Source organism: Lathamus discolor, chromosome Z, assembly GCF_037157495.1.
Source record: "Lathamus discolor isolate bLatDis1 chromosome Z, bLatDis1.hap1, whole genome shotgun sequence".
NCBI classification, from domain to species: domain Eukaryota; kingdom Metazoa; phylum Chordata; class Aves; order Psittaciformes; family Psittacidae; genus Lathamus; species Lathamus discolor.
The window spans coordinates 98,972,008-98,995,084 of NC_088909.1; the positions used below are offsets into that span (position 1 = coordinate 98,972,008).

At 43.0% G+C, this 23,077-nt stretch overlaps 1 protein-coding gene across 4 annotated transcripts in view; it reads right to left on the minus strand.

Moving 5' to 3' along the window:
• Positions 1-21,800, minus strand: part of RAI14 (retinoic acid induced 14) — an 89,325-nt gene extending 67,525 nt beyond the window's left edge. For 2 of the 4 annotated variants that reach the window (XM_065662447.1, XM_065662446.1), the window contains exons 1-2: positions 20,098-20,179; positions 12,086-12,177 (exon numbers count right to left, since the gene is read on the minus strand). In XM_065662447.1, coding sequence (XP_065518519.1) covers positions 12,086-12,177; positions 20,098-20,164 — 159 coding nt within the window. In that variant the 5' untranslated portion in view covers positions 20,165-20,179. Of the gene's footprint in view, positions 1-12,085; positions 12,178-20,097; positions 20,180-21,388; positions 21,513-21,649 lie in introns of those variants that run through there. The other 2 variants (XM_065662448.1, XM_065662449.1) reach the window with 2 other exon arrangements.
• Between the last annotated feature and the right edge of the window lie 1,277 nt (positions 21,801-23,077).

Genomic DNA, 23,077 nt, shown 5'->3' on the forward strand with positions numbered 1-23,077 from the left:
ATTTTTTGCTGTGACATTAATCTCAGCTGATGGTCTGCACAAACACATGGATAACACAACCTTCCTCTTGAGAGCACAACATGCTAAATAACCAGTAGAGCAATCCAGCTGAAGCGAGACCTGGCTTGCAAACAAGGAACCTACACTACAAATAACAAAACCCAAACACCCTGTGCAACTTCAAGTTTACAAGCAAACATCATATGCATTAAGAAGTGGTATTCACTCCTGGAAAAAAAAAACAAACCCTGCTGCCCAACGCAAAGCCTAGGGCAGCTTCTTGCCATACAGTGCCTCACACACTGTTTGCAACACCTATCCTAAATTAACTGTAAGGATGCACACCCACTGTTGTACTTATCACACCTTGACAGACATGATGGGAGACAGCTGTGAGACAAATACAGCAACAGATGTCTGTACTAAGAGAAGACAGGAACATAAGTGGGTGGGCAAAAAGGCATCCATAAAATCCCACCTGTAAGTATGCTATTACCGTATCAGCAAATGCAGTCAATACACTCCAAGGTAGGTGGAACTTGCAGTCTTTCTTGAGCAACTACATAAAGCCTAAGCACATAAAACACTGTTCAGGTTCTCTTAGCCACAGCCAGAAGAATTAAAGTGTCCAGCTTCTTCCCCAATAAAGACATAGAAATAACATGGTCAACACATGGTTCCCCACAACATTATGTCTCTAAATTGGAGAGAGATGGATTTGGTGGACTATTTGGTGAATAACGAATTGGCTGGAAGGTCACACTTAAAGACTTGTTGTCAACAGCTCAATGTCCAGATGGAGATCAGTAGAAGTAGTGTCATCCGAGGGTGTGTACAGGGACCTGTACCGTAACATCTTCATCAATAAAATAGAGAGTGGGATTCAGTGCACCCTCAGCAAACTTGCAGGTGACACCAAGCTGAGTGGTGCTGTTGGCATGCCTGAGGGATGGGATGCCGTCCAGAGGGACTTGCGCAAACTCAAGAAGTGGGCACGCGTGAACCTCCTTGGTCAAGGGAATCCCTGGTATCAATACAGCCTGGGAGATGAAGGGACTGAGAGCAGCCCTATGGAGACTGACTTGGGGGTGTTGGTGGATGAAAAGATGGACATGAATTGGCAATGTGCACTTGCAGTCCTGAAAGGCCAATTGTATCCTGGACTGCAACAACAGCAGCGTGACCAGCAGGTCAGGGGAGGTGATTCTGCTCCTCTGCTCTGCTCTCATGAAGCCCCACCTGCAGTCCTGTGCCCGGCCCGGGGCTCCCCAACAGAAGGACATGAACATCTTGGAGTGTTTCCAGAGGAGGTCACGAACATGATCAGAGCACCTCTCCTATAAAGACAGGCTGAGATAGCTGGAGTTGTTCAGCCTGGAGAAGAGAAGGCTCTGGGTAGGCCTTATCACAGCCCTGCTCACTGCAGGGGGGCTGGACATGATGACCTTTGCAGGTCCTTTCCAACCCAAACCATGCTATGATTTTATGATATTACAAAGGCATTTAAGAATCAACCTCTAAATCAAGTGCACATTTACATTTTCTATACCTGTATTCACAAGTCACTGTCCTCAACCAAATCCTGTCATCTCCCATTAAAACGACTGTATGCAGATTTTCATTTCAAGACTGCATAACTACAGTCTTTCTCCATTTTGTGCATGTAGACAAGAAGCAACAAAGGCAAAGCAACTGAAGATACGAATCTGACAGTGCACTAGCTTCTCCTTGCTGACCTACCATATAACTTTCCTTAATGATTCTTGTGCATGATACAGCTTCCTGTATTTTCAAAATGCAGCAATCCTTCTGCAACTGCAGTGTGCAATAAAACCAGTCACAAGCAGCACAGTGATTAACACTCCACAAGCTCACACTTCCTGAAAGGTAGCCGAGTTCACTTACATTTCAAGTGTTGCATTTCACTTAGGCTTCCCTGTACATTTATGAATTCTACACCTGAAATACACAGCAAAAGGGCAAGGCTACTGAGGGATTGCCACTGTTCCTATTGAACAGGATCATGTCATGTCATAAGCAATCACATGCCCCCAAGCTAAAATAAGGGGTGGAGGGGGAGGAAACACAACAAAACCCCAACACACTCTAGACCCTAAAAAAGAAGCTACTGCTAGATAACCTGCCAATCTGAGCACACTCAATAGCCACATGTATTTCTATGCTAAATTCAGGTGAAATCCATGCCTCACTGGGGCTTCACCATATGCTTCCATAGAACCAGCATTTTGGTTTTGGTTCTTGATTCAAAGCTCAGTCAAGCAGACTTAAGTCTTTCTTCTGACTTCAAAGAGCACTGTCTCAATCTCTGGATACGCAGACAGGTTACCCAAGTTTACAAGATTCCTAAGAGGTTTCCACCACACACAGCAAAGAAGCAAAGATGAAAGAAAAGAAATATGCAGACATGAACGGAGTGGTACAGGTATGTCAGACACATACATATGCATAGGTAACCACATTACTTGCGAAGTTATTAAAACACCTTTGCTTCTATCGTCATCATCAAGTCAATGCAAATGTTCTGGACAGTTAACTGTATATTTCATCTGAGATATTCACATGTAGCATATCTGGGGAATGAGACACCTCAGACAGCTGTAGAGCAGTAAACTGAGTTTCATATTATGTTTTGCTGGCCGTACTATGTGACCTCTCAAAATCCAAATAGTATAAAGTAGCACTAATGTCAGGCATTACACCAGAAGAACACTGATAGAAGATCTTACCTCAAAATACTTCAAGGTAAAGTAAGAAGTCTATGTAAAATCAAAAAAATACAACAAAAGAAGAGTATTGTGGTACAGTACCTGTGAATACAAGCTGCAAGTCTGAGAGACAAAGACATCATGCAGCTGTAGTTAAGACATTTGACCACACCAACTTTTGCCAACACAAAGTTAAGAGTATTTTTATAAGCTTAAGGCTGCAGCTACTTGTAGATAGTTTAGGTCTAGAAATAGCAAAAATAGCTCATTAAGTAGTTTTTCACATGTCAGAATAACCTCACAAGTCCAGGCAGCTATACTACTAGCATATGGGCAAGGACACCATAGCTTTCCATGTGGCTAAGCCTCAAGGTTTTCAGACAGCCAAGAGCCTAGAATGAGATACCTCTAATTTATCAAGAGCACTTTGTACCTTTCAACATGACTGCAAGCTTCCTACATGATGTGTTATTGATCTTTACACGGCATCACAGAATGGTCAGGTTTGGAAAACAGCCCAGTCCATCTCCCCTGCCCAAAGGAGGGTCAACTATAGCAGGTTGCTAAGAGCCTTGCAAGTCAGGTCTTGACTATTTACACAAGCAAATTACAGTCAAGTATGAATGACTATAGGCATTAGCCTTGCATCAATTCTCAATGAAGTGATACATTTAAAAGTCTAATATTTCAAAAGTTCATTAGAGTCAGATCATCTATTAACAAAACTTGAGCAGTTTGTAAAACAATTGTACCACTGAGCTATAGCATAAAAACTGTCCTAATAGTAAGACAGACACTGTGGTATTAGAGCTTTTTCTCACTAGCAATAAACTTGGTTAGCTTTCAGACTTCTATTCATTCCAGCATAGAGTTTTTCTCTACACGGACCTGCAGTTTTTAAGCGCTCCCTTAATCACTGTAGCTAACACAAAGTGGTCAAGCCTGAACATCACCCATCAACCTCATGTTGGCCTGCAAACCTGTCATCAGCCAACTGAAAGCACCTCCTCACAGCTGTGTCAAAATGAATAGAACTACTCTCTTGTACAACTACAATAAAGAAAGGCCTCTTCAGCCTCATTCCTTCCATCTGCCTGCTCCACTCAGTGCTTCAGTAACTTGACCTTTGACAACTTTCCCTGAACACCCCATTGTATTTCCTGGGAAGAATGGCCACTGATACCCTCATTCTCCTCTACGCTTAAGCTTCACAGACCTTCAGAATATGCACAGCATGAACCTCAAGGAGATCCAAGTGTGGCAAGCAAGGGAGCAGAAAAGGGCATGACATGTTCCTAATGCTGGGCATTTACCTGAAGAATAGGACTAGAAAATATTGCTGGAATAAGGCAAATACATCTGTTTCAGCTTCATTAATTCCTTGACATTTGCTGTCTGCTCAGCAGACATCATTCACAGGCCCCCAAAATAAAAGCATAGGATGAAAAGGCTCAAATCTGCAATAAAATAAAATGTATGGATGTTACATTATTTAGATAATACTAAGGCACCTAGTCAAAGCAAATTGTTCTTTTTCTTAGTAAACACAAGACAACAGTCTTCAAACGCAAAGACTGGACCATTCATTAAATCCTCTCCTTTACATGAGTTTTAACTGACAACTTTGACAGCTGCACAGACTTTAATTTTTTTTTTTAAATCAGATTAGGCACAAGTAGTGCAGAAAAGGAAGAGCGAACATAGTGTACCACAGTAAGGACACATAGACTGCTTATTTATCATATTTGTAATTTATTTTACTTTGCATTTAAGTCCTACTAAAGATAAACAAATAAATGAAAAAATTACAATTGCTTTTTTCCAACTGTTCCAAACTCAGGCCTTTGAACTTTTGTGCTCTGTTAAAGGGACACAAAAAACATGTTTCTACACAATAAAGATTCCTTTCTTGTTACTAAAATATTTAAAAATACTAAATTTTTCTAGTTTGTATATGCCAATTTGCCTTTCTTCTTCCTACCCACCCCCACTTCATGCTGCTTGATTTTGGTATTTGATTAAGTAATGAACTGTCAACAAACTGGCTAGCTTCACATTGTGGTTCTCATGCACTTACCTACTACGATTTTGTATACTGCTGCCTGTAACACTACAGGGTTTAATCCCATTAAAAAAATTCTGTAATGGGAGGGTTCTTCTTCATCTCTGCAAGTGTTTTACATATGTTCCTTTTAATAAGGGATCACATGAGGATAGCCAAACTTGCCATCTTCACATGACCAGAACACAGAAGCAAAGTGTTCAGCTTGCCAGGCACCACTCTGGCTGCCAGGGCAGACCTGTGTTTGTGGCCAACCAGTGACTAATCAATGCTTCCTTTCGCACAGCCTCCAACCTTGCCTCCAGCTCTAGAGGGCGAGCAAGCAAGAAGTCTGGGATGACTAAGCTGACGGGTCTGGGCAGGCAGCACCTGGGAAAAGGAGACACTTCACCAACCTATACTTAGTGAAGAATCATTAGCCCTATGTCATTCTGTGTTGGTAAGAATATGACTGTAGGGCTAATAATAATGGGAGATATTATTCCTCACCTAATTTGGGGCACAAGCATGGGTGGAGGTGGCAGTCAAAAGGAAAGCAGTGCAGCAGCTGTCTGACATTTCCTTAGGGCAGTGGTTCTGGGACAAACACAGGTGTGGAAAGCGGAGCCTGGATGAACATCATGTGCTACCCACAGGACAGAGAAACTGCAGGCGGGGGAGTGAGGTTAGCCCTGCAGGTTGTCCTGACAAACCATGCAGGTGAGGCCTGTAGTGACATGGTTTGGTGGTGGACTTGGAGTCTGGGAGTAGAGGTTGGACTCAATGATCCTAAAGGTCTTTTCCAACCTAGTCGACTTTGTGATCCCCAAAGCACCTTCTGACTTCAAACACAGTGCTTAATAGTGTTGCATATACTATACAACTAGACTGTAAGACTGATTGATTGGGTTGATCATGGGCAGTTGTAGTCCTAATCTGTTGATGAACACAGCACACTTAACAGACATGGGACTAGCACTAAAAAGATCATGAATTTATTACTGATGATGACATTTTATTAGACTGACAAAGACTGGCTGGGAACACAACCAAGATGTTCTCCGCTATACTCCAGACTATAATACTGTTTTAGGAAATAAGTATATTTATTCAAAGTAAGCCAATTCCAACCCAGGTTCATCTACGACAATTCCAAACAACACAGCACAGTTGTCATTTAACCTCTTTCCTTCCCTTTCTGTCCCAACCATTTGGAGATGTTGCAGATTGTTTCTAGAATACCTTAAAGTCATCTAGCCTCATACACTATGCACTTCCCCATTCAGAGACAACTGACCAGCAGGCAAGAGCCACAAGGCAGGGAATGGGAGAATGAAGAGCCTCCTGCTGCAGGAGATCAAATTCAAGACCATCTCAGATTCCTTCAACCAGATCTTCTCCTGCAGATCTTCGTTCTCCAGTCCCCGCCTTTGCGTTCTGCAGCTTGGGCAGTGTGGCTGAAGCTCTCATGGGTGAAGACCGAGACAAAAAAGTCACTGAGTACTTGGACCTTCTCCACATACCAGGTAACCAGATCTCTTATTTCCTTCTGGAGAGACTCAGAACATGTTTCTTCTTCTTTCTGCACAAAGCACTTAAGCTTTGGCTGGGAGAGCCAGCTGACTAAAGCAGAGCCTTATGCTGTCCAAAACTGAAGGCATGAAGCCAAACAGCTTTGGAACAGAAAATGAGGTGCAAGGTAGAAGCCGGGAAGGAGGGAAGGAGGGAAGGAGGGAAGGAGGGAAGGAGGGAAGGAGGGAAGGAGGGAAGGAGGGAAGGAGGGAAGGAGGGAAGGAGGGAAGGAGGGAAGGAGGGAAGGAGGGAAGGAGGGAAGGAGGGAAGGAGGGAAGGAGGGAAGGAGGGAAGGAGGGAAGGAGGGAAGGAGGGAAGGAGGGAAGGAGGGAAGGAGGGAAGGAGGGAAGGAGGGAAGGAGGGAAGGAGGGAAGGAGGGAAGGAGGGAAGGAGGGAAGGAGGGAAGGAGGGAAGGAGGGAAGGAGGGAAGGAGGGAAGGAGGGAAGGAGGGAAGGAGGGAAGGAGGGCCATAGAAGTTGTTTCAAGAGGAAGAGAAGGATAAATCCTCCTTTCCCAAGAAGAGTTGGATTGAGAACATTACAGAGATCAAGTCTTAATCTACACATTGTATAGTGGAATCAAAAATGATTACTGAAGAACACAGTAAACTGAGGGAAAGCTACAATCATGCTGCGTTTCAGGCCAATTTAATTCAACACTCAATAAAAGCAGGACACCTAAATAAAAGCAAGTTTCAATAGTTAATTTTCTAAGTAACTGGGTGAAGAGGTCAGACAATATTGCTATTTAACTTTTTAGGCAGACTAAACACTGGATATGCACTGGTTTTTTGTTTTGTTTTGGATTCTTTTTTTCCATAGTTATCCTGAAAGAAAGTAGCACATGTACACAGAGTAAATAGTGGAATTTTCAATAGTCCCATACTCCTTTTTAGGTTAATTGTAGCTTTCAGTGGATAAAAGAATTTAAGGCCTGTTTAAAGGAGATCCTGCTTTATTATTTTTGAAGTTGCCCCACCCAAGTTTTGTTCTCCCACACATTTAGTCCAGAGCACATGGAACACAGCAATTTCAATGGAATGTATCCCAGCAGTCTTTCCATTCCAGACCCCCACGTAGCTTTTTATACTTTAAAAACTGTTGAATGGGAGCCTACTACTTAAAATACTGAGCATTAAAAAGAAGTGCCAAGCCTTAATTAGCATAGTGTCTAGATTAAGACTGAGATTTTACACTACAACATACCTAACTGCCTCATCACTTTGAGATTTATCGAACAATAACTAGACCACAGGCTAAAAAGCAGGAATTTTCATAAGAACTGCAAACTTTTCAGCTCCCACATGACAATATAATAAATAGGCATTTCCAGAAATACCAGAAGTTAAGAGCTGGCAATTAGCATTGGGAAATCCCAGCCCTTCTTGGCTCAGCTTCTGACAACAGCTATTTTTTCTGAAGAACTACACAGTCAATTTTAAATTTTAAAAGACACTCCACTATTTTAATTATTTAGCATTGAAGATATTTGGAAATAAATCCCAATCCTAAGCTTCATATTGTCCAGTCAACAAGCTAGCAATTAGAAGAAAATTGGTCTGTTGTCAAATTGCAAGACGTGTTTTTCAGCTGATCTTCAATACTCACAGAAAATGGTCCTAAAAATGTTCAGGTTTTGCCTACAGATGCAAGTCAGAGAATGAAAACAATCCAACCCACTACAGCATTCACACAATATGCCTTTTCTAGAGCAACCAAGAACATAGTTAAAAACAAGTCTACCTAAACAGATTACCTCTTTTCCTACATCTCAGTATCAAAGAGCTAGGTATTTAAATGTGTGTAGGTGCCTAAAAATGTTAATGAGCATCTTGACATATTTAAGAAGTAGACAAAACATGTTTAGACAGGCTTACTATCGAAAAACCATTCTGCCCTCATCTGCTTAAGACTGCAGATGCTTTTGAAGTTAGGCCACAAACTGACTAGTTACTTTAGAAAACAATTCCATCTCAAATTATTAATAAGAGGCCTAGTAAGACATCAGTAGCACTGGCTTTCTTTTAATTGGATTATTTCAAACTCTGCTTTTCCAAGCAGAAACAGTGAAAAACTTCTGTTTTACTGGGTAGAGGCATTCATTCTCTATGGTGCGAATAAATTACAAAGCCTATAAAGAAGTTTAAGCTCTGAACTGAGAGTTCCTGATAATACCACACCAACTTTTCCAAGCGTTACAGGTAGCATAGTCTTTTCAACAATTAAAACGGCCATGCTTTTAGGTTGTCAGCTTTTAGGTTGTCAGCTTTTAGGTGTTACTAACAGTAGGCTTGGGGTTTGATAATGAGGAAAAAGAGGTGAGGAAAGAGTGGAGAAAATACAGCTTCTCAGGACTAGTTGCTCTGTCAAGACCTAAGTGCAATTCCTGTTGTTCTGCCTACAGACTCTTGAAGTCTGCGCATCCACTACTTAGCTTCCAGTCTCAGCATTTGCTCCCTCCTAGGCATCCTGTCCACAGATTTCTATTCCACCAGCATCCTCCTGTAACTACACATCACACTTTGACAATACTCATTTGTGACAACAGTGATATATCTCATGCCTCCACTCAAATACACATGTTCACATGGCAACAGCCACTCACAGGAAGGATTTTACAGTGATCGAGTGTGTCAAGGAAAAAGTCAGTGGAGCTGCCTGGACACGCAAAGAGAGAATCAGATGAGCTCAGCAGCAAAACCATGAAGTGAGGGGTCACTCTCCCATCTAAGAAGAATCACATTCAAATCTCTCAGCTTTTGACTATATCAGTTCTGCTAAATATCACAATTAGCAGCTTTATTTACTTGGATCTTCCTGCAGCTACTTGGCTGGCATACCCACCACTGTGCTTTAGGCCACTAATCTCCGGGTGCAATTTGACAATGCAGTTTAGCCAAACAACAGCTGCTGCTCCTCTCACCATTCCTCTCAAGGCTGACTCTACAGTGAGACAGAGCAGAGAATTAACCAGCTAAAACTCACCCCACACAGTTAAGTTTCCATCGCTTTATGTTCCTAAACTGGCTCACTTCAGGGTCAGATACCTATCAAACCAGAAGGGCAGAGATGAAAGAAGAGGGAGCAGGGACATCTCTTTTGCAAGCTGCAAGACTGGTGTAGCTACAGCACCAAAACAAAGCCCTACAGCAGGAACATAGAGACATACTCATGAATAATGCCAGGTGTGCACACTTTCAATTCATCCACTCCAGAACAGCCTAGAGAGCTTTAATATACCAGAGAAGTTTCCTACATTCTGGCATACAGTTTTTAAGTTAACAGCCTTACTGCTGGAGCAGTGTTAGTGTAATTCCTTTTCCTCACGCACACCTTGAAGACTTATTCCTACTACTCGCTTCTTCCTATTTCTTTATGCTACCAATGAGCTTAAAGAGAAAGGTGCTGTTCCTTTCCCCAAGACACTTTCAGTTCTATAAAATAAGACATAGAAGGTTTCCTCCAGAAACACAATTGAGGTGGGATGGGAAAAACAGGCCCTCCATCCCTGCTGACTTTACACTTATCCCCAGTCCAAAAGCCTTATAAATTTAGATACAAATACAACTAATTCCAATTAAAACCACCCCCTCTTCCTCCTCCTCATGAACTATAGCTAAGGGCAGCTTCTGAAAACTGAAGAATAATTTTCCTTGCTTATCTTGCACAAAGTATGGAACAGTTCCTGATGGCTGTTTTGAATTATGCCCTTAAGGTTTGGCTTCAAAACTGAGGAAACCAGACTGTCATGGATTTAGACTGCTGTGCTCTTAATGCTGCATATCTAAATTTTAGGTATCTGAAAAATCCTTTGTGGTCGACTTTGTCTCCAGCCAGTAGACAGCAGTAGTTATCAGCAGTAGTATCAAAACAGCAATTACTTTCAGACTCCACTTGGTTTTGGGGAGAGGCATGAGTTATCAAGGAAGAGAAGGTAAGGAATAAGTGAACCAGTGCAATTTATAACAGTGGGTGGACTAGCTACAGCAAGATCTAGTTGCATCACACATGTCATTTACCCTTTGCTCTAGAGTAGCAGCCCAGCCAACTACCATAAAAGCGTGAATGAAGTCATCCTAACACACAGGCACACCTAACTTCCATAACACCAAGTGTGTTCACATATTAGCCAAGGGACCGTTCTCATTACTCAAGCAGATGCCTATAAAAAGTTTTACTGGTGTAGGTGAACCCAAAATAGCAATTGCTGCTACTCGTTGCAACAGGAGCAACAAGGTTAGACCACAAAATTCTAGCAGCTCTAAACCAAATGGCATATTCAGTTAAAAGAGACACCAGAGACTTGTGACATTATTTTTTATTTGTTGTGAAGTGGCACAAGAGACTGTGCTGATGGGTGATTCAGTCTGACAACTAACAAAAGCCAAACACTGCTTGAGTAGTTAAAAGTATTTCCCACTGTTCCTGAAGGTTGGTTGATATATTTAGCTCATTTATAGAGGTAATCTTTTTAGAAAGGGCTCTTGCTAAACTGAAGGAGTGCTGCTGCTAGGAGGCGAATACAGTAGCTGCACCAAATGCTAACCTGTAGCTCAGAAGACTTTTCTAAGCAGTAACCAGAATATCTGCAGATTACACCTCAACAGCATCTCTACCTTCTTCACAGCTACTGAAGTACATCACAAGCCAGCTGAAGACCCCACACTAATGGTGTGCCATGAGACCATCTGTTCATGAAAGCACAGCCTGTACTACGAAGTGTAATTTTATTACTTAATGTCAAAACATCTGAATAAGCTCCATTTTCAAACCTAAAGCATCTTCACCAAACATGGCTGCTCTAGGATCCTGTGGGAATCTGGCCATAACAAACAATACATCTCTTCTTTTTAAAGCAGCACACAAATTTAGGATGAACGAGGGAATGCTAAATCTTTCACACAGATCATGGAGACTCATTACAAACCCCACACAAAATCTGGAAAGCTAGTTAACCAAAGTCACCTATTTTCACTGACTGGTCAGTGCACTATCAAATAAGCATTAGACATGAGTGCATGACAAAAAGCTGGAATGGCTAATGGCAGGAAAAGAAACATAAGAATAGGACTGGACTACAGCAGCTCTGCTACTCCAAGGGAAGTATACTTACTACACAAGGCGAAGCTTGGGTCTCCACTGATACTACTATAGCAAGAGGCAATATATGATGTGCAATGTAATGTCTCTCTAAATGCAGTTCTGAAGGGTCTTGTGTAGGACCTCCATATTTATGTCCTCACTCCTCAAGCCTCATATCCACCTCTCCTGTTGCACTAGAACTGATAAGCCACAGCTGCCCTAATTGCACAGCTGGTTCCTGTATTCTTGCTGACAAAGAAACCCTGCCACAGCCCGAGGAGACATTTCACTAAGTGCCCAAGCACCACACTGATAAGAATGGTATTATGCTCAAACAGATATATAATTAGGTAGTAAAGTCCATACTAAGCTTAACTCTATGCCTGGAACAAAGTTTAAATCTGGGCACCAGCACAATCTAACAGAAGATTTGCAGACCCCATACATGTGCATAATTCAGTTATAGAGAGCAAGGTAGTAAAATACTGTAAGTTTGCATAGCCGATAATTGCTCTCTGAATAGAAACAGCTACTCCATACTGTTGCCTTTGTGCGTGGAAAAGTTTCTTCTCTGTAATTCATTAATCTACAACCTTATCAAGGTGGGAGTGAAGAACTTATTTCCAGTGTGAAAACCAGCAGTCAAGCTGGGCAGAAATACTTACGTCACTCTTCCTGAACTTTGCTTTTAAGCTCTTCATGCTGATCACATTCAACTTTCCAAAACTTTGAGCAGCTTTATAACCTTCTTCAATATCTAAACAAAAAAGAAAGAAAAATAAGATTCCAACTTGATACCATGCAGTTCACTGGCAGCCAAGTCTGAATTGAATTTGCATACCTGTACCACCCTTTGCCGATTTAGCCCTCAAGCTCTAAAAAAGATTAACAGATAGCTAAGGGAAACTTTCTGTTTCTCCAAACTGAAAAGCAAGCCTAAGTCACATCACAGAATAGAGCAAATCTTTACCAAAAACTCAAGTGTGTACCATGCTATACTAGCTACCTCTTGACATAATTAGATCACTGACATGTTCACACTTGAAGCAGCTTTCTCTGCCCACTGCCCATTTTAACATTATCATCAGGGCAGCTATTTTGTAAAGTGGGAAAAGCAAAAATAAGTATGCAAAGTCATTAATTAAAACTTTGCTGTCCTACAACTGTGGGTTGCGCTGGGTAGCGGAAATACCATCACTATTGTATGTACAAGTCTGACCATTAACTAAATTCAAAATTATACTTAAATCATGCATGTCACACATGGGACAGTTCAATGCAACATAGCAGATAGAACCATCTGAGCAAGAACAGAGGTTTTCAATAGAAGAATTGTTTTATACTTTTCCGCATAGGAAACTCTATGTGTATTCTTGGGAGTCATAGCTTCTTTTAATTTGGCACGTTCCACCTTCCTTTCCAAGTGAAGAAAAGCAGCAGTTGCACAAACATATATAACTAACATTGCAGACAAGCTGCAAACTCTCACAGGGGAAGAGGGACACAGTGCCTAGCAAGAGTTTCTTACTGAAAGCTTCAATATAACATGTATCGCCTATTCAAGACAAAAGTAACCGTCAACAGCACTTAAAGTAGCACAGCAATGTGCTTTCTGCTAGAGCACAGCAGAAAAACTTTATAGGAGGGCAACATACATCTGGACTGGGCAAAAGCATCTATACAACAATGTTAAAATTTCTACTTTTGGAGTATGGTCACTGGAATAGCCAGTCACTCTCATTTGCAAGTTTTAGCTGCTATACAAATTCCTTCTGAAGGAACAGTTTAAAGTAGAGGATGTTCAGCTGTGTAAACTTCCTCCCTCCACCCTAGAAAAAAAGGGGGAAAAAAAAATTACAAGTCTAGCCAGATAAATAAATAACTGAAATGAGGACTGGAGCATAAATTCAAATAGGTTATGCAGGGTCACTGATGTTTCACATCACTCCCTAGAAACAGCTTGATAAGTAAAGTGAGATTCATTTGTCTCATAAAAGAAAGGCATATTGTTACTATGAGGCACATTGCTATGTTCTAGATGGTCACTCTACGATGAATTTCAAAATGCAACTATGCAGTGCACTTTTGGTAGAATATATATGAATGCTTCCACAAAGTATAATGGTAAGTAACATTCAGGAACAGCAATTAGTGCTAAGTAAACATGTCGTTTAGTTCAACCCTATATTTATCTGACAGCCATTTAAGACAAACATAAGTACATTTCTTCCAAAAATCCCATACACTGTATACACATAAATACATTTCCCACAGAGCACACACCTCCAGTGTGTAATCTGGATGGGGTAATTCTGTAGGCTGTTAAAATACCATTATGTCTAATTAAATGACTCTAAATCTAATTAAGCAGTCATTCTGAAGTCATATCAGATGCCTGACTGCTTTCAGGTGTATGAACGAGGGGTTTCATTCAAAGGTCTTGCTTTTCATCTCAAGAAGAATGGACTTGCAGTGTTTTGCTTAATTCTTTAGCTTGCAAAAGGAAAAGGGAAAAAAATGCAAAAGCTTTTTCACTCCTTGGCTTAAGAGACAATTTCTTTGCTTTTTCCTGGGTTGAATGGAGTATTTGTAAAATGGGAACAAAAATTAAAAGGACAAATTTTGAACAATCAAAACAAAGGAATTATTTTAGGTTGCACTGAGAAAAGCGTATCACTTTATTGCTGCTACACCTACTCAAACTTTGGAGAAAGTGTTTAAATTGCACAACAGCTCTTATAACCTGCACTGGAAAGGAGCCTGAACCTCAGCAAAAACCCAATAATCTCCTAAATCATTCTGTAGCAACAACAAGGATGATAAGCTTTGCAAAGACCAGAAATGCCAGGGTACAGACAAGACAAATACCATTACACTCATTTGGCCTTCTTTATATACCACGCCAGAAAAAAAAAAAAAAAAAAAAAAAGAGAGAAAGGGGAAAAAAAATTTATGAACAGTTTAATTACACCAGTTAATAAAACATAAGGAAACCCTGTGCATGGGGAACCAAAAACAAATTTTTCCTCACATGCAGATTGCCAAAGAATTGTCTGTTATAGGCTGTCTTTCCCCTTCCCACACACCCCCCCCCCCAGCAATTTTGGCTCTCATGGACGAAGATTTGTTATAGCTCCCATGGAAGATAAAGTGCTCAATTGTAGGGCTATAGGAGAGATGACAACTTGTAGGTGCATGTACAGAACGGCCGTGAAGCTGGACTCTCATCTATGAGGAACCTGTAAGAGTCTAATTAACAAGCTTTGCAAGCGCTCCTAACATGCTACTTTTCCCCCTTTTGAGGAAGGAAGAAGGGAGGTGAGCTGTGTTTCTGTTAGAAGCCAATTTATTTTCCCACAGGATACTTCATCTCTTGCGTAAGTGCATTTTAAACATTGAATGTGAAACTCAAGTCCTCAGCATAATTAAAAAAGCATGCACAAGCACACAAAAACAGCACTCCCAAGCTCAGTGTGTGTCACATCCGTATTTTTTCCATAAGAGATAGTTAAACATGAACATTAACATTACAGCTTGTGCACCATAATGTCCATAATTCTTCAGCTGTAGAGATAAAAACCCGTGAAGTGGTGAGGGCTGCATTTTCTTGGCACTGTTTAAGGGAGGAAATCACCTCTCAAAGGGTATAATTATTGGAATTGATGCAAAAAGAGGTCAGCATCCTGATTCAGCAGGGCTTTATGACAAGTGTTCATTTGCCAGAGGGGGGATAAAGGAAACACCATTAATACACTCCTGTTTTACAAGATAGGAAATGACTACTAGAAATTCACTAGGGAGCACCAAGTCACTTCAAAACAGTATTTCTGCAATGAATCACAGGTATTAACAAGAAGCAATCTCTAATAGTGGCATTTCTCTGCTTTCAGAACAAACATGATAATAAATACTAAGCACTGTCATTCTCTAGCCACAGCAAGTTAGCAGTAAAGAAGTGTTTAACAACAGCAATTCTCAACAGCTAATGCTGATCACATGCTTTTAACCATTAACTCCAAAATTAAGTATCTAGTTCTCTATCTCATCTTCCTTCGGCTTAATATTAGTAAGTGGCTTTCAGCAATACAAGCCACAGAAAACATCTTTAGATTGGTGGTAAACCAACCTGTAGTTAAAACAACAGATGCTGAAGTGGTGGTAATCTTGGGCCTCAGTAATTTCACTGAAACTGTTTTAATACACAATGTAATCTTTAGGTTTAAATGTAGGAAACAGATTAGGATAATTTTCCCCATTGATTTATAATGAGATAAACAACAATAAACTGTTTTTTATTACAGTGAACAACAATACTGACATATTTATTCCTTTCATTAAATTGCATTAAAGTCAGAGCAAGCAAGGCTTTTCAAACAAGAGTACAATCAACTCCTTGAAGGGCAAAAGACCCAGCGATGCAATAGTGAAACAGCCTTAGTTTTACAATCTAAAACTACAGGTTTACAGTATAACCGTACACTACCTAAACTGTTCATGTCAGTGACAGTGATCCTTTACTGGTAAGTGCTGAATTCAATTAATCAAAAATCTTACACCTCTGTGAGAAGCCTCCATCTCAGTGCCTTTCTGCAGCAAGGCACAATTCCTGCTGTCAACTAAGCTCCCTACCCCTCCCAAAAACACTACAAAAGTTTTTTTTTAACCTTGTGAGGTTACAGAAAGGTACGAGACTGCATGCAATATATAGCAAAATAAAAAGAAGGGGTGGCGCTGCTGTGTGTATGTGTGTGTGTGTGCGTGTGTGTGTGTATGTGTGTGTGTGTGTGTGTGTGTGTTTGAAGGGAATAAAATGAAAACAAGAAAATAAAAGGGGTCTGGAAGAATACCATTGCCACCATACTCTTTCTTACATCTCCTTTGTGTGAATACACCTACACTCACAGGGGGAAAATAAGGGGCCCAAGAAGCATCTCCTCCCAAAGCACAACACAACCATTTATTCTCTGGATGATCACTTTCTAAACCACAAGCTCTGCTCTGATCCAGAAGCAGAAACCTCTGTGGCAGCCAGTACTGCAGAGCAGGCAGAGGTATCCACACCACTAGTATCTCTTCCACTGCCCACCTTCAGAACCCAGATTCTCGAACATTTCAAATGCCTGAGCTCCCCTGATGTACAATACCAAGAACATGCCCAAACCTGAGCTTCATCTCAGCACTGCCAAAGCCACAGGACCACCTGGAGGCATTAGCCATTGCCCAGCCTCTTCAGTTTCTTGCACATAAATGCAGCAAGCCCATGCTGTCCTAAAAAAGATCCACCCAGCACTTCATCTCTGACTACCTTCTCATTTCCATCCAGCTGAGCATATTCTTCTCTGTTTCTCAGGCCAAAGAACAGAAGCATGGATGATGCGACCAAAAGCAATGGGAATATTTCCCCACTCTTTATCAGCATAGCTCAGTTTTTCCGTCTTGAGTAACCCATCCTCCTATCACAGGAAAAGTCAAATGGAACATAACTTTTTTAAACTTAATGTCACCTATAAAGACAAGTAATTCTTGGCTTGGTTACTGTACTATTACTAATAAAAACACTGAAAAATGCACTAAGAAGCCCAAGTGCTACACAACAGTGGGAATGATTTATATACAGTTAATCCAACTCTAAACAGAATCAGACATTAGAGATAGCAAGGGCCTTGGGTAACTTAGTACAATCCCTCAATCTGTTCACAAATCACTGGCAAGGATGTGCTGAACTGTACAAATTTAAGCATTTTAAGCACAAAAATTAGAGCTCCATGGATATTGCATCACCAATACTACTATCACTCCACCCTCCAAAGCACTTAGCATCAGCTCTCTACTCTTCTATTTATTTTTGACATTCAGAATTTGCAAATGTTAAACTCAATTTCTGAGGGATTTAGCTGAAGTAGGACCAGCCTCTGTGGATGTTGTACAGACTATAAAACCCAGGCAAGACTGTCAAGGTGGGGTATGTGCAGTTTCTTCAACAGTGTTTTCAGTTCTAGACAGCTAGAAGAAAGCTTGCATCAATAAGGCCTTCAACACAGTAAATTACAGAAGAAGATAAAAGAAAAATCAGAATGTGACATTGCCCCAAATTGTTTACTTGGCATATTAGACAGCACTCCAAGCAAAATTCTAGCCCAAGCAAAGTCCAGGGAAATTTGTAATTCATTCATTGCATATAACTTTATTCTGTTCTTACTCCAGTTCTTTTGTCTGGAAGTGCCTGTCAACACCCAGCTTACTGAAGAGCAGAGAACAAGAGACAAGTCTTGCTGCATGAACTGGGACATACTGCTGTCTTTCTCTGCTTTCAGTTTTTTGTCTAAAACAAAAAGCCCCCCCCCCCCTTGTGTGCAACTCAATTTTGAGACCATATTCTCTGCTTTGATCACACATAAGATACACTGCAGTCCTGAAGACTTCCCAGTGTTCAATCCTGAGTCCAGCAGGGATAGATTGGAACTGAAGTATCCAGCTACAACTAGAAAGAGCGAAAAACGATGCAGAGTAGCACTTGTGAAACTCTAGTTCTTTAATAAGAAACCCACATGGCTAACAACAGCTAGTACTTGCTTATACTTACTCCCTTCCTAATGTTCTGTGTCAACCATTCAACTAGGTGCTCTTCAGAATCAGCAAACATGACAATCTGGATGGATGCAACATTAAATCTATGAAGAGACATATCCGTGACTTTCTGGATTAATGTTCTGAAATAGCCGAAGGCAGAACTAAGTCATCTATTAGGGCAGGCGTCAGGAAGATGGGAACATCAATGTAATTTACCTAGGACTCTTGGCAAGCCCCGCTCTCATAAACTTGTATTTTTGAAAAGGTCTTGGAAAGGTGTCCTGCTGAAAACTCCTGTAGTCTAGAAATGCTTTCAGAGATGGTGCTGATAGCTCCCCTATTCAGCTTCCAAATTCTTGGGAAGGGAAAGTATTTTAGCTGATGAAATGCAGTGCCTTCTTAAACATTACCCAAAAATGGAAAGAGTTGGGTTTGTTTCTACACATCAAAAAAATGTAACAGGAATTCAGGTATTTTCTATCCTGGAAGACTATCAATGCTATAAATACTAGGAGAACATCAGCAAAATCAACACCTAGATCTTGAAGATAATCAAGTTTTTAATCTGATTTTATTCAGGTTGTTGAAACTTATTTTCAATAGCAGCAGCTCTAGGCACCATACAAATCCTGGAGAACACACAGTGTTTACAAGACTTCTCCCAGCCACTGAGACCTATGAATCTCTAGATCTTCCTCAGAGTTATCATGCTGATGTCTCAGGACCTTGTAAACAAAGTCTTCAGAAAGCACTCAAGTGTCAAAGTCCCCAGAGACATCTCAGAGTGTCCCTGTGCCTTTGGGAGTCCAAACATCTGCAGTAATCAACAACAGCTCCCCATCTCTTAGCAGTTATGAGGAAAGTAGTGGAACATCCTCAGCTACTGAAGTTACAGAGTCATAGACAGACCAGTGTAGAAATTCTTTTTCTACTGTAATGACTGAACAAACTTGGCTCTCCACTTTACCCATCCCCTCCTACAGATTTATGTGAGAAAACCCATGCATCCTTTTACAGTATTTTGAATAACAGCAATGGCTTCCAGGCACAAAACCAAAGCGAGACTATGGGAGCTTCGGAAAATATACATGTGCTACTGCAGCATTCAGCTAAAATGCAAGAACTTCCTGCAGATGAAGGACTTGAATCAAGAACTAACACTTCCAAGGCAAATGCACCAACCATTAGGCTAGAGAGTCTCTCCTCCAGAGGTGGTCAAAAGTTCAGCACACCAACTAACACCATCACCTTCAGGCACTACTGGCCATCCTATTCTGGATCTCTACGCAATGGAAGGATGCTTTCTTTCACTGCTGTGTACTCCAGCTCCAGCAGTCCTGGGCAAGTACCTGGACCAGGAGCTAGTCTTAAGTACCAGTGAGAACTTCAGTTGCTTCCACACTTCACCAGACTCGCACATGTCTCTGGCAGTTTAACAGCGATGAGCTCTAATCTATTTACCTAAATTACAGCTACTTGCACTACTTCCTCTATACCCTAAGAGTGTATTATTAGATGACCCTCAAAATGTAAGGAGCAACAAGGACTGACAACTCTGAAAATAAGCCCCAAGGTACCTCAAATGCAGAGCTATCACTTGTGCGCATTCACAGGCACCGAGACAGCAACTCCAAGGAACAAGGCAGGAGAACAGGCTTCTCAGACATGCAGGAAGTATGCACGCAGCAGGAGAGACAGTTTCTCGAATCTACAACCCCAAAAGATGTTATGGATGGATATGGCCCCACATTTGGGATTGCCATTAAGCAAGCCACTAAAGCTTTAACTGTAATTGTTCTAGTTTTTTGGTTTTGCTCTGTAGTTACTTCAAGCATTATCCCTGGGCAAAAAGAACTAGCCCACAATCAGCTCTCAAGAGGAATGTGATTAGGGCATTATTGCAGCAGGATTTAGAAATCGTCAACATCTTGCACAGTAGGCTTTCATGTTTCTCCGGGCACTGCTTCTCCCCCAAAAGAGGCACAAACTGCTTATGAGGGAAGGGGGGGAAGAAGAGTAACATAGTAGGGAACATATAAAAAGAGGGAAGAAAAAAAAAAAAAAGAGAGATGAGGCAAGTGAGCAAACCCTCTTGTGAAATGCTTACATAGCTTCATGAGATGAGCAGCCTCCCGCCTAGTCTCTTCTCCACTTGATGTTATCCATCTCTCCATTGGGGGGGGGGGGGGGGGGGGGGAGAGGGGAGGAGGTAGCGTTTTATGCTTTTCTAGCAGATGCACTCTTGGAAGAGGGAAGAGAATAGCACAGGGCCAGTATTTTTAGAGACTGGAAGGATGGATATCTGCTATCGCAGAGTGACTTCTTGGCACTGAGCTTGGCTTCAACTCGAGAGAACCCTGAGCTCATATCAAGCCTCGTTCTACTCAAATGCTTTTTCACTCTGGTTTATATGGCTGTTATGCAATTCTTCTATTAGTAAATAGAATCTCATTGACAGCTTCCCATGAGTGTTCTGAGACAAAAGCCAAGCAGGTCACTGACAGACATTTACTTAATTCATTTACTCCTAGTTAATCTAGGACATCAGAAGGCCTTTCTAAAATAACATATGGGTATTTTTTTATATTTTTTTTTTTCAGTAACACACACTAACCTGCTGCCCACTGGGACAAATGAAAGAAAGAAAAACAATAAAAGAGGAAAACAGAAACTATACCTTCCACCAAAGTAGCACTAGATTTGCAAGTGGTTTATATCAGCTCTGTAATAAGCATGCTCACACTCACTATAGAAACAAACGGGAAAATTTGTTAAGATCCTGCAGTGCTGTTACAGCAATATTTAACGAGTCTTTTCACCAGGGAGAAACTTAAGAATGTCACAAGTGGCAACAGCAGAAGGCTTGTGCTGCCAAGCGCCGTGCGAGAGAAAGCGAAGTCTTCAGCGTGCTCTGTTGGAAGTTAGCTCAGGTTCCTGGTTAAACTGACGCGACAGCAGGCTATTCCATTACTTTAACAGCTACAGAAAACCTTGGTGCTTCAAGCCCCCGCTGCCAGGGGAAGGCGCAGACCCGCAACCAGGCCGCCCCCGTCGGGCTCACGCTGAAACCCTGGAGACAAACCGCCCCACCGCAGCACCGGGACAACCGGGAACACCTTTCTTACCGGACAGAGGAGACACGAGGGCCTCCCCCGGGACGGGCACCGGCAGCGGACTGACGCGGCGGCGCCTGGGCGCAGCCGGACCCGCGCTGTCAGGGACGGGGCGAGCCCCCACTGACCCCGCGGCTCCGGCCGGGGCTGAAGGGACCCGCGGCGACCCGCCGAAGGGCACCGAGGTGCTCCTGCTCACGGCCGCAGGCAGCTGTCACCCCCGCGGGGAGCGAAGCGACCCCGCAGAACAATAAACAAAGTGAATACAAACCAACAGCCACGCACAGGCTGCGCTCCCCGCGCCGGCGAGACAAGGCTCCGGGGAAGCAAAGGGAGAAGTTTCCTCCTGTTGCGCCCCAACGAGGGTGTCTCCCCTCAGACTCCGGCGGCTGCAGCCCCCCGCGGTCGGCGGCGGAGGCGGGGGCAGGTGGTCGCCGCACACAAAGCCCCTATTCACAGCGCCCGCCACCGTGTGCGTGTGTGTGCGTGTGTGTGCACGCAACCTCTCTCCGCCGCCACCGGCGCCTCACGCCGAGCCACGCTCACCTCATGTGGGGAACCGCGGACCGCTACCGCCGTCCCCGCCGCCGGCAGCCCAGCCGAGCCGAGCCGAGCCGAGCCGAGCCGAGCCGAAAGGCGGAACGGCGCCGCCGCGCGCCCCGGGACACTCGGCCGCTCCGCGCGGATAGGGCGGGATGGGGGGGGGCGGTGGTGGGAGGCGTGACATCACTCCGCGGCCACGTGACCGCGGGGCTCCGGCCCCCCGCGGGGAAAGGGAAGGGAAAGGAATGGAAGGGGAGGGAGGGGGGATGCGTGCGCGAGGAGAGCGGGTGCGTCACGTGTCGGCGGCCGTTGCGCGGGGCTTCCGCGCCGCGGAGCGGGGTGCTGAGGGGAGGGGCCGGAGGAGGGGTCGCGGTCGGGGAACGCAAGGTGCGAGGAGCGCGCCCTGACCTCGACAGGCCGGGGGTGTGTCGGGGGGTAGCCCCGGGGCGCCTCACTGCGTGCTCTCAGGTCTCCTCAAGAGAAGGCTGGGGGGGCAAGTAACAATACCGAGTTCTTCAAAGAGTGCCGGTGCCCGAGCGCATGGAAGTCGTGCACTGCGGTTCTCCCCAAAGCTTCCCTGTGAGTCAAGTTCCCCTTTCCCAGACCCCTAGGTAGGAAGGACTGCTTCAGAAGGAAGGGAAGTGGGGTTCTTCTTGTTTAATATCGAGATCAGTGCCTGGTGCAGTGTTTGGTTACACAGGAGCTTAGAGGTTTGAAAATCACAAGCGGGCTTTATAGCTGTGCCAGGGTACTGCTTCATTGGATGCGCTCCAGAAGTCTCTTTTCTGTGTAGGCCAAAGGCCTCTTTTCAAACCTGAACCTCCAGAGCGCCCTTTTCAAGTCTTCTGGCGAGCCAATGGCAAACCACCTCGGTATCTGACTGAAAAGGTCACTTTTGCCTTCTTCCATGCAAGGAACTCTGGAATTCGTCTACGTTTTGTCCTGACAAGTGAGGTGGTGAGCCTCTGCCTCCTGATCCTCCACCAGAGCTCTGCCAGAGCTGCTCATATCCTTCCCGTGATATCATGCCCGTCTACTGGTCCCACTCAACCACAGCTGCGTTCCCTGACCAAGAAGGTCTCCTTTAATCTCCGTGATAGCTCTTATCATATATGTTCTCAGTCATATCCACACCTTCTAAAGTGGCAAACAGTGCAAGGAGGAAATGAGCACTTCAAAACTTTAGGCCATTATTGTAATAGTGGCAAGTATTGTTGTTAAACAAATACAGTCGATTATCACCAGAAGCATGCTTTCCTCTGCTGATCTATGGTCCTTACCTTGGCCAATTTGTTTTGTGTGTATTTTACGTTCAAGAGCAGCCATCGTCTGCCAGCACTGTTTCCTCTCTCCCTTTTTTTTCCTTTTTGTGAAAAAGATGCTTACCAATGTTAGTATAAAAGAGTTAATGCTGAGAATTTAATTTGCACA